Source organism: Lolium perenne, chromosome 3 (genome assembly GCF_019359855.2).
Source record: "Lolium perenne isolate Kyuss_39 chromosome 3, Kyuss_2.0, whole genome shotgun sequence".
NCBI classification, from domain to species: domain Eukaryota; kingdom Viridiplantae; phylum Streptophyta; class Magnoliopsida; order Poales; family Poaceae; genus Lolium; species Lolium perenne.
The window spans coordinates 214,336,305-214,355,404 of NC_067246.2; the positions used below are offsets into that span (position 1 = coordinate 214,336,305).

At 42.4% G+C, this 19,100-nt stretch overlaps 1 protein-coding gene across 2 annotated transcripts; it reads left to right on the plus strand.

The window, feature by feature from the left end:
• The first annotated feature begins 1,559 nt into the window (after positions 1 to 1,559).
• On the plus strand, positions 1,560 to 7,989 carry LOC127343310 (protein MALE DISCOVERER 2). 2 transcript variants are annotated; one of them, XM_051369426.2, is made up of 13 exons: positions 1,560 to 1,739; positions 2,638 to 2,895; positions 3,005 to 3,137; positions 4,173 to 4,244; positions 4,733 to 4,876; positions 4,966 to 5,094; positions 5,215 to 5,270; positions 5,355 to 5,765; positions 5,980 to 6,170; positions 6,277 to 6,409; positions 6,491 to 6,645; positions 7,094 to 7,285; positions 7,382 to 7,989. In XM_051369426.2, exons 2-13 carry the CDS (start codon positions 2,802 to 2,804, stop codon positions 7,640 to 7,642), a joined length of 1,971 nt encoding a protein of 656 aa, XP_051225386.1. In that variant the 5' UTR covers positions 1,560 to 1,739; positions 2,638 to 2,801; the 3' UTR covers positions 7,643 to 7,989. The 2 variants fall into 2 exon arrangements, with proteins under 2 accessions (XP_051225386.1, XP_071684421.1); XM_071828320.1 differs by lacking the exon at positions 1,560 to 1,739 and adding an exon at positions 2,222 to 2,543.
• Positions 7,990 to 19,100: the final 11,111 nt, after the last annotated feature.

Below are 19,100 nucleotides of genomic sequence, written 5' to 3' on the forward strand. Positions count from 1 at the left end.
TAATTAATTTAATTAATAAAAGTAATGAAGTAATAATAATCTTGAACAAATAAATAACAATATTTTTTTGCAAAATCTAAAATCTGAATTTTTTCATATTTCCCTTTGGTAGTTTGAGAATCTAAAAAAAATCCCAGCCGGGCATAGCCGAGTGAAATCGGATGTAACTTTTCACCTAGATAGATTTTCATATATTAAACATTTTGTTTCGAGATCCTATGCAAAAGTAATTGCCATCTTATCAAAAATACAATTTTTTTGTAAAATAAGTTAAAATTCAAGTTTGTTGTTTTTTATAATAACAAGATCACCTAACCTACCTACATCTAAAAAGATTTTTAATTTTAATTTTCTATCATTTTTATATTACAAAGCTAAAAGGCGATCGGGGTGGGTGGGGGGGGGGGGTGTTGTTATGTGTGTGGAGCAAAAAACGTAAAAAACCTTTAATCCCGGTTGGTGAGACTAAAGAAACTCGTACTAACGATAGGGGTTTGCCGCAAACCGGGACTAAAGGTTCCGTTTGACCCGGAACTAAAACCATGCGGCGTCCTAGCCGTTGGAACTGGGACTAACATTAGTTCCGGTTCCAAACGTGACCGGGACTAATGCTTCGGGCAGCTTCGAACAAAAGACCATTTTCTACTAGTGAGAACGAGACAAAACACAAATGATGTATCGTTTTCTCAAAATCTGGTGCTGGTACCGATCACCTACGATAAACGAATCTTGGTCGCAAGACTCTTCATTAACTCGGTTTAGACCTTTTCAGAATGGAAAATCCGTAGGTTTGACAGAGTTTTATGGACTACGCTGATGGCTATGAAGAAAGGAACTGAGTTTTCTACATTATGATGTGGATGCTCTTATACATTAGCTAAACCAATAGTCATTGTTCCTTCGACCGTTGAGCATCTGAGCAATGTTGTGAGATCTCGAAATGGAATGTAGGCGGAGGCCGAATCGTCTGACACGGTAGAAAAGGTGGCTTGGGAGTAGGGCAGGCGACCGTTCCTTGCTAAAAAAACATTCAAGATCCTTTCAAACACATGAATTTTGCTTGTGATGTTATGGTTCACATGAAATAAAATAACAGATTAATAAAATACATATAGACATATAGTAGTAAAGAATTGTAATGATGGTTTGCTTGTGTTATTTTCTACTATGAAGCTGAGACAAAACATAGGATCCTAGATTTATGACCATCCAAATCCTATGGTTTAAAGAGCTTTCATGAGAATTATTTTCTTATAAATTAGAATCTTGTGGGAAATAATTCTACGCTTGGGCCGTTTGACGACATCAAATCCGCCGGAAGATCGCAGCGGCAGGGTGGTGGATGGCGCGCACGACATGAGGCAACGCGACACAACGTGGGAGACGCTAACCTTCCCAACAGCTCACAGGGATTCAAATAATAAATCTGTATCTGTAGAAGAAGAAATAAGAAAGAAAAAGAAGAGAAAAAACAAGGATACGGGTAGGGCGGACAGCTAATAGGCTCTGGCATCAACAAAATCGGGAAAAATCATTGCGACTAAACTTTTTTTCCGCATTCCATCCTTTGCGCGTCCCACCTGTCCCGGCGCGGGCCCACCGCACGTACCCTCCTCCATCCTCCCGCGGGCAAGCTCGCCGCCGGCCACCACCGTCACCGCCCCCACCTCCGATCCGCGCGCGGCATCTCCCCGGCAGGGGAGAGAAGCCTACCTCCGACCCGCGAACGCCGACAACGGGTATGCACCGCATTTTCCCTCCCAAATGGCTTCCCCTGAAATTTTCTTTCTTTCTTCAAGCACGCCGTACGTACGTCGTTCTGTTAACCCTGGAGATTCTCGACCTGGTTTAGCGATAAGCACGAGCGTTTATTCCCTTTCCGGTGAAGAGAAGGAGACATTTTCTGTTGCAGTCGCATTTGGCGTCGCTGGGGATTGCCCTGATTATTGCAATTGGTTGGGTGAATGAAGTGATTATGAATTGTCAATGGGGCTGGGGCCGTGTTTTATTGACATATGTGATGATGAGCACGAAAGCATTTTTTTTCTGTAATGTGCTGGGATTGGGTTTTTGTTTATAATAATAATGCGAGGTGTCGAATCCGTCGCCGGCGACGACGAGGCTCGCTCGCGTGGGCTGCGCGCGGACGGAGCTCTTGTCCTGGCCCTCGACAGCAACCTCCCCTATCCGATTCTTTAATCACAACCTGGTATCCCAGCGTGGAATTGTCTCACAGATGGCCGTGGAATTCGTCCGTCTCCCCATCCGCTTTTCATTTTTTGTCCCATGAAAACGCAATCTTTAGACAATTTCTTCCACTATTGTAGTGTATTCTTCTCTCTCGCTGCACTGTCCTTCTTTGATTTCTCCAACTACTACTTGTTCCTCCAACAACGGACGACCGCTGTTTCCCTTCTCCCTCATTCGTCCTCCCCACCTCCTCCGTTCCCCAGCTCTAACGCGGCGTGCAAGCTCTTCTCGGTTTCCTGGCTCCGAATCGCGTGCGGCGTAAGCGAAATCGGCAGAGAGACGCGAATCCCCAGGCAAAAAAAGCTAAAGCAGCTCCTTTGCTTCCCGGCGATGCAAGCTTCTTCTGCTGCTCCTCCCACGTTCCTGAGCTGTCTTTGGTGCTTGCAGGAGCAGGAGCATCTCGTGTGAGCATCTTCTTCTGCTAGCCGTGCCAACAAAGGTACTACTAGCTAGGCGCGACGCCATGGGCGTCCCTCAAGCCTGACCATGCATTCCAGGCCGCTCAAGTGGCTCGCCAAGAGGATCACGTGAGCCGCCGCGCGCCTGTGCGAATGCGGGAGATGGATGCGCTGGCCGGCTGCTGCGCGCTCCTACTGCTGGCTCTCCATTGCGTCGTCACTGGCTGCTCGGCGATCAACCTTGAAGGTACAGCTTTGCTTGCTTGCGTTTGGTGGTTCAGCTTGTGGAGTTCTCGTGTGCCTGCTTGCTTGCTTGCTTGATTGATTGATCGGAGCTTTTGGTGTTGGCTGTGCAGGCTCAGCGCTGCTCAAGTTCAAGTCGAAGGTGTACGAGGATCCGTATGGCGCCATGGCAAATTGGACCCCGCGGGATGATGATCCTTGCAGTTGGAACGGCGTCCGCTGCACCCATGGCAGGGTTGTGATGATGTGAGTTGGATGTTTTCCTATTTTTTTTCTCTCCCTTTCTTTATTTCTCCTGAATGTATAGCAGCTCCACGATCAGAAAACTGAGCATTTAGTTCATCTGTTTTAACGGGTCTTCCATTTGACTGTATCTTAGAGGAGTAGTTTTACTTTTTATTCGTTGTTAAATAGATGTTGCATCGGCAACTGTCCCTTTTATTCCTAGTTTTCTCCTTCACATTTATCGTTGTTTGACTTTCTCGAGTACTGAATGCATCGATGAGTCGATTGAGTTACTGCCGACACAAGCATTTCTCTACTTTTTGCACTAGTTCAGAGAAGGTGGACATAAGGATAGATGCTCAATCATAAAAAAAGTAATTCTAGTAATTAACAACATTTTAGTACTTCATCTGTGTAGTATAGTGAAAAATAAATAGTATTATACATAAAGGCTAACTCTGGTTTCGTTGTTGAACTGAATTTTAAGGAATTTACTTCTATTGCATATCTTAATTTATCATGGATAAACATTGTTCACAGTTTCCCAGAAAAAAATGCTTTACGTAATCGGGAATCTCATTAATTGGTTACTAGAATTGCCTGTTGATTCAACCAACATAAATAAGTGGCTAAAGCTAGGTTATTATGATTGGCTTCTTCTTCTTCTCCTGGTGGTATTTTCAATTGTGTGACGGGGGATTTTTGACTTATAAAGGGAGACCGTTGACTCTAAACAATACTAGCATGGAAGGTCCGAAATGGAGGCTATTAGCTACCTTCGTTGTTTGTTGGCAAGTTTGCTCAAGTGAATTACCATTAACTGAATCTTGTACTCTGCATACATAAGAGATTACCTGATTAGCATAGTATGCTCATGTTTAATCCCTGTGGGTACTATATATTTTTGAACGGGAATCCCTGTGGGTACTATAACTTCACCAGATAAAGACTGATATTGCATTTTGTGACTGCTGTTGTCCTTCCAATATTTTCATGGGATGGTAGCTTGATTTATGATCTTAAGAATTCTACTTACCATGAACTATATTTTTGCAGGAACCTAAAAGATCTCTCATTAAGAGGTACCCTGGGTCCAGAATTAGGAGGCCTTTGTCATCTGCAAGCGCTGTAAGTATGCAGTTTCTAATTCATGCTTTCACAAGAATTGAAAATTCATCACATGGATATCATTATGTTGGGATTTAATAAGTTAGGTAATTCTTTGGCGGTTGGTGCTTTGTCTTGCCCTAATAAATTTCATGCCAGACTCTAGAATCTAGACGGAACCAATTTGTTAAAAAGAACGTCAACTGGCCATCAGTGAGGCATAGGACATTTGAAGTGTACATATCTAACCAGTCGATGATTATTGAGTTCCATCATTTGTAGCATTAATACACATCAGCTTATCTCTGAGAAACAAAATTACAACTTATGAATTCATTGTGTCGATTTTACTCAGTAACATAAAAGGCTGATCCATCTGTCAATCAAGCCCTTGTTGCTTAATTAACTGCTTTTGGGAACTTATGTACTGTAATTTTACTTCTGCATACAGCTAAAGCATTTGCTACAACCATTTCAATTTATTGGTTCCTTGGTGTGTCTACTTGCAGTGTATTGTCCAACAACTTGTTTGGTGGAGTAATACCTAAGGAAATTGGTGGTCTCGATACGTTGGAGATACTGGACTTAAGCAACAACAACTTGACTGGGGAAGTTCCACAGGAGATAGCAGAAATGCCATCACTTAAGCATTTGTAGGTCGTCTGACTGATTAATTGTGTGAAAATTTTGACGAACAAGCGAAATATCATAGACTCATGATACTTTGTCTCTTTTTCGACAGATTGCTTTCGAACAATAGATTTCAGTGGCCTGTGATCCAAAATTCCTATGGGAACTTTGATCAGGAAATTGATTCTGAAACCTATGATCATCATGGGAGGGGTAATGTGAATCAAAGAGCTGATAATGGGTAAGGAAACTCATGATTTTCATTTATTCTCATTCAGCTATTATCAGATCTTCTTTTATAACTTACTTTGAAAGAAGATTTATCGCTGATGATTGCAGTTTTTGATGTCGACCTTTGTAGGTTTGAGTCTGGTTCTTCAACAGAAGAAAACAAAAAAGACACCAGCAATCTCTCCGGTAATCTAACCTACGGCTATCCAATTTCATTTTTTTTCCTAAATACATCAGCTAGTTCCATAACATGCCTTTTCCTTTTCCCAGCTCGTCTTCCTACACAATTTGCCGCACGAAACCCAGCTGCACAGCTTAGCAGGCGCAGACTACTTCAGGATAGCAATCTTGCTGCGCCTTCTCCTGCTAATGCTCCTATTCCAGCTGTTGCTCCTGTTCCTTCTACTGGAAGTGGCTCATTTTCAGCATTTAGCCCCATGAAAGCACCTGTACCTGCTGTGAATCCTCAAATTAGTCCACCCAGTTCTTCTGATACGCCTTCAGAAGCAGGGTCAAAAGGAAGATCTATAAAATGGTTATATGCAATTTTGATTCCATCAATTGCTCTGTTGCTTATCATCATTGCATGCATGCTTTTGCTATGCCGCAACAAGTCAGTGACAACAATAGGTCCATGGAAGACTGGACTCAGTGGCCAGCTCCAGAAGGCGTTTGTGACAGGTAAACCCAATATTCTATTTACTATCTAATCTATCTGAATAAACTAACTTGTAATTGCACCCCCTTCCTCCTTAAAAGGGATTTTTGCATCATCATCCAACAATTTGTGTTCCTTATGTTGAAATAAACTCTCACCTGCTAAGAAATTGTCAAATACCTGATTGATTTGCCTCTTAGCATTTGTGGTGATTTTTGCTCTCCTGATGTACCACAGGAGTACCCAAGTTGCAACGCTCAGAGCTGGAAGGTGCTTGTGAGGACTTCAGTAACATTGTGGCAAGCTATCCACACTACACTGTCTACAAGGGTACCTTATCAAGTGGAGTCGAGATAGCAGTTGTATCGACTGTGCTCGCGTCCAGTAAAGATTGGTCAAAGCATTCCGAGGGGAGATTCAGGAAAAAGGTGATCCAATGTTACTTATTAGAAAAATAACAAACGCCGCTGCTATATTTTGTAGTGTGTACCCAAAACAATTATGTTTCTTCTAACTTATTTTTTGAACACATAGATAGACTCGCTTTCACGAATCAATCATAAGAACTTCATCAATTTGCTTGGATACTGCGAGGAGGAAGAGCCTTTCATGAGGATGATGGTGCTAGAATATGCACCCAATGGAACACTCTATGAGCATCTCCATGGTAAGAGCTTTTAATACTATTCTACTGTCATAATTCTTACTGTTTTGTCTTTACGGTCAAATAAAATGTTCTGTTTTGCAGTTGAGGGGTTTGATCCTATTGATTGGAATGGTAGGATGAGAGTAATTATGGGAGTAGCATACTGCATCCAGCACATGCATGAGCTCAACCCTTCTATAGCACACCCTGACCTACAGTCAAGTGCCATATTATTATCCGAGGATGGAGCTGCAAAGGTACAAATATGGTGTCGAATTTCACAACTTTATTTTCTTGAATATCTTGAGATCTTCAAAGGAAATTACATAATTTTTATTTTCTTGAATATCTTGAGATCTTCAAAGGAAATTACATAATTTCCTTTCTATACAAAGGTTGGTAATATGAAAAGAAAGAAGTATATCTCACATACGACTGTAACTTTATCATTCTAATCTTGTTTTTCTGGACATTGTGCCTTATGTGTAATTCATTTTAAAATGATAAGACAACATATAACAATTGTGCTTTATCAACCCCACAACTAAACAGTATGAAGTATTTATTATCCAGTATTTGTGTTTTTGATCTGCATCACACATCAAAATGTGTCACTTGTATTAGAGCTCATTTGACCAAGTTGAGATAAGATCAAGCATGATGAATCATATTACGCTCTGCTCCTAAAACCTATCATTTTCACAGATAGCAGACACGAGTGTTTGGCAAGAAGTAATTTCCAAAGAAAAGATGCTCAAAAATGACGAAATCATTGAGCACAATGAGCCAATACCTGCTGACCCAGCTGGGAATGTGTGCAGTTTTGGTCTACTCATGTTGGAAATCATCTCAGGAAAACCTCCATATTGTGAACATGAGGGCTCTCTTGTGAACATGGTAATGATGACAAAGACATTGAGTAGCTAAACTTGTAAAAATCCACAAAAATGGCATCTTGAAGTAACAATACATGTCACTTTTGTTTCATCACAGGCTATGGAGTGCATTAAGGATGACCGGAGTATATCTTGTTTGCTTGATCCTAACTTGAAGACTCACAAAGAGAACGATCTAGAAATCATTTGCGAGTTGATCCAGGATTGCATCCAAAGCGATGTGAAGAAGAGACCAAGCATGAGAGAGGTCACCACTAAGCTGCGAGAAGTGATAGGGATTTCACCGGAGGCAGCAACACCGAGATTATCTCCGCTTTGGTGGGCAGAGCTAGAGATACTTTCAGTTGAAGCAACCTAGGAAGAAACCTGTTCATATGTGGTATGGTTTTCTTGCAGCAACACTGAGGTTCTGTGCATACTGTCTTGCAACCTTGTACATCTTTGTTGTGAGTTTCTGCTATTCAGGCGATTTCGGTGTTTGCGGGTGTTGCCTTCTCCTCCTCCCGTAAAATCAAAATTTTCGGGTTATTCTTATTTCTTCCGGACTTTTCTCTGTATACTGAACGTACATGGTGTGGATGTAGAATGATTCAGGTCATGCTAGAGTTGATTGTAATCAGGAGATGTGTGATTGTGTAATGTACCATGGGGTTTACAGAAATATTCTTTGATTTAAGGGGGAAAAAAGAGAGGAAGAGACCGCAATCAGTATGGTATATGGACCTCGGACAAAGCGTTGATAGGTTCATATGCAGTCCTCGTTAGACTGGAACTTGCTCCCATTTCTCGTTTACTTCCGCTTCTTCTTAAAGGTGAAATACCACTCCTGCTGTCCTGCAAACGCTCTCTTTAATCATGTATGGAGTATACTTCTGTGTTATTTCAGTTATTTGAAAAGAACGAGTGCAATAGCGATGCAACATTGATAATAACTTGAAACGAGGGAAATTTTGACAAAACGGACCACCCTCCCCAATTCATTGACAAAAAGGACCACCTGTGAATTAAATTGACAAAAAAGGACCACCCTGGGTGTGGCGGCAGAGCCCCCAGGCGACACGTGGAGCTTGCCGCCGGAGGCTGTGGCGGCAGCATCTTGCCGTCGCCCGAGATGGCGGCACGTTAACCGCCAGCGCTCGCCGTTCGGCCGCCGTCGACAGGCACGGACCATGCCGCCGGTTCAGGTGGCGGCAGGCATGCGTGGAGCATGCCTCCACTCTCCCTGGCGGCAGGTACTGCATGCAAACCAGGCCGGCCGACCGTCTGGCGCGGGAGCGCGCGGGAGATTCTCCGCAGGCAGCCCGACAGCATCTGGCTGCACACACTTTGATGCAGCACTTATTTTTATGTTGTGTGTACTATTGCAAATTGACCTGCTTTTTCCTGCTTTCGATGCTGAACTGTTGCAAATTGCATGCTTTCGGTGGTCTAACTTTTGCTAATTGTGGATTCTGTCGAGGTGAGCTAATTCTATATAAGGCTCTTACTGTCTGCTCAGTATCTGCACTCTCACTGTCCGTGCACTCTCACTATCAGCATACTCTTTCTCTTCATGCACTTTAGTTTTTGCTCACGTAGTTGATGTCTCCTGCTCGCTGCCCAAGAATTCTTAGCTGATTCATTGTTTGCTCAAGTGTTTGCTCAATCTGTGATATCAAGGTAAGGATGTAAACAAGAAAGCATGATCTATTTTATTTATGTAGTTAGAACCTAATTAGTTGTGTACTATAATTAGTTTGATTAATGCATGTTCTGTAGTTGCATGCAGAATTTGCATGCATAGGTAGGATGAAAATATTAGAACGACTGTAGTCATTATTGAGTAATATATTAGGACATGCAACATGTAATTAGAACGTACATAGCTAATTGAATTTGCGAACTAGAATTTATGTTTTATGTATGCAACATGCGAAAATATATAGACTATGATTTTATGTGCGTAGAAATATATCACGTAGGAATGATCAACTTCTAATTAGATTAAGTGATGGTGCATATTCGGACGAAGTGCTTTGATTGCAATAAGGTGGAACTATTTTAAGATATAATTAGAAGTGGAGCGCACGGGCTAAAGTTGAGGTACTAAAATCCGTCCGTACTTATTATGGAATGCTGTTAAAAATATTAAATATGGTGTTGTGTTATGATTATTTAAAAATGTTAATCACATGTTAAATATTGTTGTGTTGTAATCTAATATAATTTTAAAAATATGGTTGTGCGGTAGGTACGATGGAAACTGTGTTAGTGTTTTATGGAGACGTCGTACGCGATGAATTTTCTGGTGTCGATGTGTCGCGCTGCGAGTCGATGAAAGTTGTAGTGACATATATGATCAATAGAGATTTTTTGGATGTTAGAAGATGCATCCGAGCACAGTTTGGGCGCGACATACGTGGGAAGAAGATGACCGTTGAGGCTCTCATCGTCGTAGGAGGGAATGATGGGACACCTGCCCGTTGGGGTTTGCGGGAGGTAAAGAGTGATAGAAATTGGGGTACGTACATGAGGTTTGTAAGCACACCTGGTGCTGCTATGTACGGAGAGCCCATGGTGTATTTTCAGTTTATATCAGGTGATGATGGTGCCGGAAGTAGTACCGGCGCTGGTGAAGAGGAGATGGCCATCGTCACAGGACCGAGCACCGTTCAATCGGAGCATTTGGCCCTGACAGCAGCAGGCATGATAGGCCAATCAGAGCATGAGGCACTGACTGCAGGCCATAGCACCGGCCCATCGGAGCAGATGGTCGCCCAGGTTACTGCCGAGCCAGGATACTGGTCCGCGTTCGTTGACATTAGCGAGCGTGTGGAGGGACTGCCAGAGGCGTTGGACGATGACGCTCGTTCTTCTTCGTCTGAATCCTCCTCGGACGAAGAAGGCGTCGGTCCTTCCCGGAGGGCGGTTGCGGCACCAATGGACCCTGAGTCTTAAAAACAATGACCATCAGCAATGAATTCCTCTCTGTTCCAGGCCTAGGGGAGGCGAGTCTGCAGGTTGGGCAAACTTTCCCAGACAAGGACTCGGCTGACCAAGCAATCAAGAGGTATGCGTTGGCCATATCTCGGCAACACAGAGTGAAGCAGTCTGATCGAAGGCAGCTGAAAGTCATATGCGTCAAACCAACACCAGATATGCTGCGAGACATACGGTTGTGGTTCACACGATGCAACCTACTCTTTATTTGGATGGTTGAGCCATACAACCCAGAGCGTGTCATGCGGCAGTTTGGTATGCATCAGGATATTCCCCCACCATCACCAAGACGCCTTGTTGCTGATGTTCATACGTAAGTTCGGTCACTGTAATAGAAACAATGAATTGCACTTCAATTAATCTATTTCATTATGTAATAAAATTTATTGGATTGTAGACAAGACAATAAAGGCATGAGTTGTTTCGACTGGAGTCAGCGTAATCAAACATGGATTACGAAATGGATTCATGAAGCAGAGTCCGATGGAGTACTGATACGTCTCAAACGTATCTATAATTTCTGATGTTCCATGCTAGTTTTATGACAATACCTACATATTTTGCTCACACTTTATAATGATTTTATGCATTTTCCGGAACTAACCTATTAACAAGATGCCAAAGTGCCAGTTCCTATTTTCTGTTGTTTTTGGTTCCAGAAAGTCTGTTCGAGCAATATTCTCAGAATTCGACGAAACAAAAGCCAAACACCTTATTTTCCCGGGAAGGTTCCAGAAGTCCGAAGGGGAGACGAGGAAGGGCAGCAGGGGACCCACACCATAAGGCGGCGCGGGTGGCCCCCTGTCCGCGCCAGCCTATGGGGAGGGGGCCCCCTGGCCCCTCCGACTCCGCCTCTTCGCCTATTTAACCCCTCGTGACCTAAAAACCCAATACCAATTGACGAAAATCCAGGAAGACTCCAGGGGCACCGCCGCCATCGCGAAACTCCATTTCGGGGGACAGAAGTCTCTGTTCCGGCACGCCGCCGGGAAGGGGAATTGCCCCCGGAGTCATCTCCATCGACACCACCGCCATCTTCATCGCCGTTGCTGTCTCCCATGATGAGGAGGGAGTAGTTCTCCCCCGAGGCTGAGGGCTCTACCGGTAGCTATGTGGTTCATCTCTCTCTCCCATGTACTTCAATACAATGATCTCATGAGCTGCCTTACATGATTGAGATCCATATGATGAGCTTTGTAATCTAGATGCCGTTATGCTATTCAAGTGGATTTTACTTATGTGATCTCCGGAGACTCCTTGTCCCACGTGTGTAAAGGTGACAGTGTGTGCACCGTGTGGGTCTCTTAGGCTATATTTCACAGAATACTTGTTCACTGGGTTATGATTTGAGTTGGATGTCTCTATGAAATTGTGATGTGTTAGTACCTCCTATGAATGCTCACAGTGACAGCGTGGGGTGTTTATTAGTACTTGGGAATACATCTTTAAGGTTTGCTTTTGCAGTCCTACATGGTGAATTAGTGTTCGTTATCCTGCCAGAGAGTAATTCAGAATAGCATAGTGAAGTGCTTATATTTATATTCCTTTATGATAACATTGTTGAGAGTGTCCACTAGTGAAAGTATGATCCCTAGGCCTTGTTTCTAAGCATTAAAACACCGTTTCTAACAAGTTCTGTTACATGTTCGCTTGCTGCCATTTTTATTTCAGATTGCAATTACAACTTACAATCATCCATATTACTTGTATTTCACTATCTCTTCGCCGAACTAGTGCACCTATACATCTGACAAGTGTATTAGGTGTGTTGGGGACACAAGAGACTTCTTGTATCGTAATTGCAGGGTTACTTGAGAGGGATATCTTTGACCTCTACCTCCCTGAGTTCGATAAACCTTGGGTGATTCACTTAAGGGAAACTTGCTGCTGTTCTACAAACCTCTGCTCTTGGAGGCCCAACACTGTCTACAAGAATAGAAGCGTGCGTAGACATCAAGCTATTTTCTGGCGCCGTTGCCGGGGAGGTAAGGTAAAAGGTATTCACATCCTCTGACTACTAAGCTATTTTCTAGCACTGTTGCCGGTGTGTGAGTGCTCGAAGCTATTTCCTTTAGATCCTGCAATTATATCTTTTTGTTTCTTGTTTTTATTTCACTAGTTAGGCTTAATGGAAAACAACAACAAAATTAGAGATCTTTATGAACTTTATATTGAATTAGGACATGATGTGTTTGAAGAGAGAATTAAAAAACCCATGAAACTTTGTTTGAAAATAGTTGTAGCAATGTTATTAGCATGAACTCTTTGAACACTATTATTGCTAATGCTATGGAAAAATCTAAGCTTGGGGAAGCTGGTTTTGATGAGCATGATATTTTTAGTCCCCCAAGCATGGAGGAGAAAATTTTCTTTGATGATACTTTGCCTCCCATTTATGATGATTATAATGATAGTGGTATTTTGGTGCCACCTACTATGGAGGATAAAGTTTATTATGATTACAATATGCCTCCTACATTTGATGATTATGGTGATGAGAATAATAATGATAGTCTTGATGACCCACAAGTATAGGGGATCGCAACAGTCTTCGCGGGAAGTAAAACCCAGTTTATTGATTCGACACAAGGGGAGACAAAGAATACTTGAAAGCCTTAACAACGGAGTTGCCAATTCAGCTGCACCTGGAAACAGACTTGCTCGCAAGAGCTTATCAGTAGTAACAGTTTATAGCAGTAGCAGTAGTGAAATATCAGCAGCAGTGGAACAAAGGCAGCAATAGTGATTATAGTAAATAGCAGGATTAAAATACTGTAGGCACAGGGATGGATGACGGGCGTTGCATCGATGAGAGAAACTCATGTAACAATCAAAGCAGGGCATTTGCAGATAGTAATAAAGCGGTGTCCAAGTACTAAGTAATCCATAGGCATGTGTTCCGTATATAGTCGTACGTGCTTGCAATGAGAAACTTGCACAACATCTTTTGTCCTACCAGCCGGTGGCAGCCGGGCCTCTAGGGAATCTACTGGAAATTAAGGTCCTCCTTTTAATAGAGTACCGGAGCAAAGCATTAACACTCCGTGAACACATGTGATCCTCACATCACGGCCTTCCCCTCCGGTTGTCCCAATTTCTGTCACTTTGGGACCTCGGGTTCCGGACAGCGACATGTGTATACAACTTGCAGGTAAGATCATAAAACAATGCATATCATCATGAAACAATAACATGTTCAGATCTGAGATCATGGCACTCGGGCCCTAGTGACAAGCATTAAGCATAACAAGTTGCAACAATATCATCAAAGTACCAATTACGGACACTAGACACTATGCCCTAACAATCTTATGCTATTACATGACCAATCTCATCCAATCCCTACCATCCCCTTCAGCCTACAGCGGGGGAATTACTCACACATGGATGGGGGAAACATTGCTGGTCGATGGAGAGGCGTCGGTGGTGATGATGGCGATGATCTCCTCCGATTCCCCGTCCCGACGGAGTGCCAAAACGGAGTTTCTGGTCCCGAGACGGAGTTTCGCGACGGTGGCGGCGTACTGGATGGTTTTTGGCGATTTTGACTTCTTCTCTCGCGTTTTTAGATCGAAACCCTTAAGTAGTCCAGAGGAGGGCGTCGGAGGCCAGCCGAGGGGGCCACACGCTAGGGCGGCGCGCCCCCCTCCTGGGCCGCGCTGGCCTAGTGTGTGGGGGCCTCGGGCCTCCACCAGGCTTGCCCTTCTGGCTCCGTAAATCTTCTGGAAAAATAAGACCTTCGACATAAATTCCGGGGATTTTCCTGAAAGTTGAATTTCTGCACAAAAACGAGACACCAGAGCAATTCTGATGAAAACAGCGTTAGTCCGTGTTAGTTGTATCCAAAATACACAAATTAGAGGCAAAACAATAGCAAAAGTGTTCGGAAAAGTAGATACGTTTTGGACGTATCAAGTCCCCCAAGCTTAGCTTATTGCTTGTCCTCAAGTAATTCAGTTAACAACTGAGTGCGATAAAAGAACTTTCACGAACACATTTGTTCATATGATGTAAATATTCTCATGATATGGACAAGTACTTAGGAAAAATCTGCCAATTTACGTGAGTGATCCTTAGATATGTACGCAACTTTCATTAAGGTTGAGCTTTTTCATCTGAGCAAGTTAAGTGCCCCTAAAAAATTCATCTTTACGGACTGTTCTGTTTTGACAGATTATGCCTTTTATTTCGCATTGCCTCTTTTGCTATGTTGAATGGATTTTTTTGTTCCATTAACTTTCAGTAGCTTTGGGTAAGGTCCAGAAGTGTTAGAAATGATTGTGTCACCTCTGAATATGTGAATTTTTGATTATGCACTAACCCTCTAATGAGTTTGTTTTGAGTTTGGTATGGAGGAAGTTTTCAAGGATCAAGAGAGGAGGATGATACAATATGATCAAGAAGAGTGAAAAGTCTAAGCTTGGGGATGCCCCCGTGGTTCATCCCTGCATATTTAAGAAGACTCAAGCATCTAAGCTTGGGGATGCCTTGGGCATCCCCTTCTTCATCAACAACTTATCAGGTCACCTCTAGTGAAACTATATTTTTATTCCTTCACACCTTATGTGTTTTACTTGGAGCGTCTGTGTGCTTTTATTTTCGTTTTGTTATTTTCATTCTCTGAATAAATTCATGCTTATGTGTGAGAGAGACACACTCCGCTTTTTCATATTGAACACTAGTGTTCTTAGTTTTACTTTTAATGTTCATGGCAAAAGTTAAAAGCTGCTGCATTTATTGCTATTTGGTTGGAAACAGAAAATGCTTCATGTGGTAATTGATATATTATCTTGAATAATTTGGTACTTGGCAATTGTTTTGAGCTCTCAAATATATCATGTTTAAGCTCTTGCATCATGTAGTTTGAACCTATTAGTGGAGAATTACTGTAGAGCTTGTTGAAATTTGGTTTGCATGATTGGTCTCTCTAAAAGTCTAGATATTTTCTGGTAAAGTGTTTGAACAACAAGGAAGACAGTGTAGAGTCTTATAATGCTTGCAATATGTTCTTATGTAAGTTTTGCTGTACCGGTTCATACTTGTGTTTGCTTCAAACAACCTTGCTATCCAAATCCTTGTACTGAGAGGGAATACTTCTCGTGCATCCAAAACCTTGAGCCAAAACCTATGCCATTTGTGTCCACCATACCTACCTACTATGTGGTATTTCTCTGCCATTCCAAAGTAAATTGCTTGAGTGCTACCTTTAAAATTTCATTCCTTGTCTTTGCAATATATAGCTCATGGGAAAATATCTTAAAAACTATTGTGGTAAAGAATATGTAGCTTATGTATCTTATTTCTTATAAGTTGCTTGTTGAGCGGTAACCATGTTTCTGGGCACGCCATCAACTATCATACCCTTGTTGAATATCATGTGAGTTGCTATGCATGTTCGTCTTGTCTGAAGTAAGGGTGATTTATCATGATCAAATGGTTTGAGTATGCATATTGTTAGAGAAGAACATTGGGCCGCTAACCAAAGCCATGTATCATGGTGGAAGTTTCAGTTTGGACATTAGTCCTCAATCTCTCATGAGAATATTATGTGTTGTTGAATGTTTATGCATTAAAGAGGAGTCCATTATCTGTTTTCTATGTTGCCCCGGTATGGATGTCCTAAGTCGAGATGTATCAAAAACGAGAAATCAAATGCGATTTATCTCCTTGGACCTTTGTACAGGCGGCATAGAGGTACCCCTTTGTGACACTTGGTTGAAACATATGTTATGCAATGATAATCCATGTAAATCCAAGCTAATTAGGACAAGGTGCGAGCACTATTGGTATTCTATGCATGAGGCTTGCAACTTATAGGATGTCTTATGCATAACACATATGAATTATTACTACCGTTGACAAAATTGTTTCTATGTTTTCAAAATAAAAGCTCTAGCACAAAAATAGCAATCCATGCTTCCCTCTGCGAAGGGCCTTTCTTTTACTTTATGTTGAGTCAGTTTACCTACTTCATTCCATCTTAGAAGCAAACACTTGTGTCAACTGTGTGCATTGATTCGTACATACTTGCTTATTTGCATTCATCATATTACTTTGTGTTGACAATTATCCATGAGATATACATGTTGAAGTTGAAAGCAACTGCTGAAACTTATATCTTCCTTTGTGTTACTTCAAAACTTTCTACTAAGAATCTATTGCTTTATGAGTTAACTCCTATGCAAGTCTGATTGATGCTTGTCTTGAAAGTACTATTCATGAAAAGTCTTTGCTATATGATTCAGTTGTTTAATCATTGTCTTTACCATTGCTTCGAATCACTTCATTCATCTCATATGCTTTACAATAGTATTGATCAAGATTATGATAGCATATCACTTCAGAAATTATTCTTTTTATCATTTACCTACTCGAGGGCGAGTAGGAACTAAGCTTGCGGATGCTTGATACGTCTCAAACGTATCTATAATTTATGATGTTCCATGCTAGTTTTATGACAATACATACATGTTTTGCTCACACTTTATAATGATTTTATGCATTTTCCGGAACTAACCTATTAACAAGATGCCGAAGTGCCAGTTCCTGTTTTCTATTGTTTTTGGTTCCAGAAAGGCTGTTCGGGCAATATTCTCGGAATTCGACGAAACAAAAGCCAAACACCTTATTTTCCCGGGAAGGTTCCAGAAGTCCGAAGGGGAGACGAGGAAGGGCAGTAGGGGACCCACACCATAAGGCGGCGCGGGTGGCCCCCTGGCCGCGCCAGCCTATGGGGAGGGGCCCCCTGGCCCCTCCGACTCCGCCTCTTCGCCTATTTAACCCCTCGTGACCTAAAAACCCGATACCAATTGACGAAACTCCAGAAAGACTCCAGGGGCGCCACCGCCATCGCGAAACTCCGTTTCGGGGGACAGAAGTCTCTGTTCCGGCACGCCGCCGGGACGGGGAATTGCCCTCGGAGTCATCTCCATCGACACCACCGCCATCTTCATCGCCGTTGCTATCTCCCATGATGAGGAGGGAGTAGTTCTCCCCCGAGGCTGAGGGCTCTACCGGTAGCTATGTGGTTCATCTCTCTCTCCCATGTACTTCAATACAATGATCTCATGAGCTGCCTTACATGATTGAGATCCATATGATGAGCTTTGTAATCTAGATGTCGTTATGTTATTCAAGTGGATTTTACTTATGTGATCTCCGGAGACTACTTGTCCCACGTGTGTAAAGGTGACAGTGTGTGCACCGTGTGGGTCTCTTAGGCTATATTTCACAGAATACTTGTTCACTGGGTTATGATTTGAGTTGGATGTCTCTATGAAATTGTGGTGTGTTAGTACCTCCTATGAATGCTCACAGTGACAGCGTGGGGGTGTTTATTAGTACTTGGGAATACATCTTTAAGGTTTGCTTTTGCAGTCCTACATGGTGAATTAGTGTTCGTTATCCTGCCAGAGAGTAATTCAGAATAGCATAGTGAAGTGCTTATATTTATATTCCTTTATGATAACATTGTTGAGAGTGTCCACTAGTGAAAGTATGATCCCTAGGCCTTGTTTCTAAGCATTGAAACACCGTTTCCAACAAGTTCTGTTACATGTTCGCTTGCTGCCATTTTTATTTCAGATTGCAATTACTACTTACAATCATCCATATTACTTGTATTTCACTATCTCTTCGCCGAACTAGTGCACCTATACATCTGACAAGTGTATTAGGTGTGTTGGGGACACAAGAGACTTCTTGTATCGTAATTGCAGGGTTACTTGAGAGGGATATCTTTGACCTCTACCTCACTGAGTTCGATAAACCTTGGGTGATTCACTTAAGGTAAACTTGCTGATATTCTACAAACCTCTGCTCTTGGAGGCCCAACACTATCTACAAGAATAGAAGCGTGCGTAGACATCAAGTACGCGAAAATAGGTAATTATATATTTTAATTCATCTTATCATCATGTACCTTCTAATGTAATTTATCACTGATGCAGACGGTACAACGGTGAGATACTGCCAACGTATAATGAATGGTATCACGCTAGCACACGGACTCTCCTCACCGGTCCCCCACCATCGAGTCCGACACACCTCACATGGGCCTCAGATTACCACCGTGACACTTCGGTACTTCTTATATAATTGTAATTAAGAAAATATGTGTTTATAGTCAATATTATTTTTTTAATTTCATTCAGATTGACAAGTTTAGGCAGATCGCACGGGACGCCCAAGACACTTTGAACTTGCGCAACATGGATAGTACGGAGGAAAAATCCATGGTAAAACGTATTTTTAATACTGCCATTAAAGGGCTTAGGCGTCTTGGTTGCAGCCGCCATGATGATGTTGTCAGCCGAGCATTCGACATGCCGGAGGCACCGTCGAACAGACCGAGTACGGTACGTGTGAGCCAGCCATCCGCCACACCGACCGTACCAGTTCCCTCTACCTCGCATACATCTAATCCACGACGCGACTCATCTCTACTTGACCGATCACAGTCCGCAGACTTATCTCAACGCCATGGCGCCACACAGGTAATCAACTTGCGTACATACATTCCTCCTGAACTTACAACAATGACACATTTTCCCCCCAATTGTATTAGGAGAACGATCATTTTCCGCCATATCCATCTGGACAACGATACTCCTACACAGAAGGCGAGTACTCGCAAAGATTCAACACTCAGGTATGCTCATATTTAATAATTACCTACCAACACGTGATTATTTACATGCCTACTAATAACATGTCATTTACGTTCGCAGGAATCTGTTGATCCTACGTGGTCCAACATGGGAGCTGGTTTAGGCCACAATATGCCTCCACTGCGTGGTCATGACCACATGCAATCGCAATACCCAACTCAGGTTAAT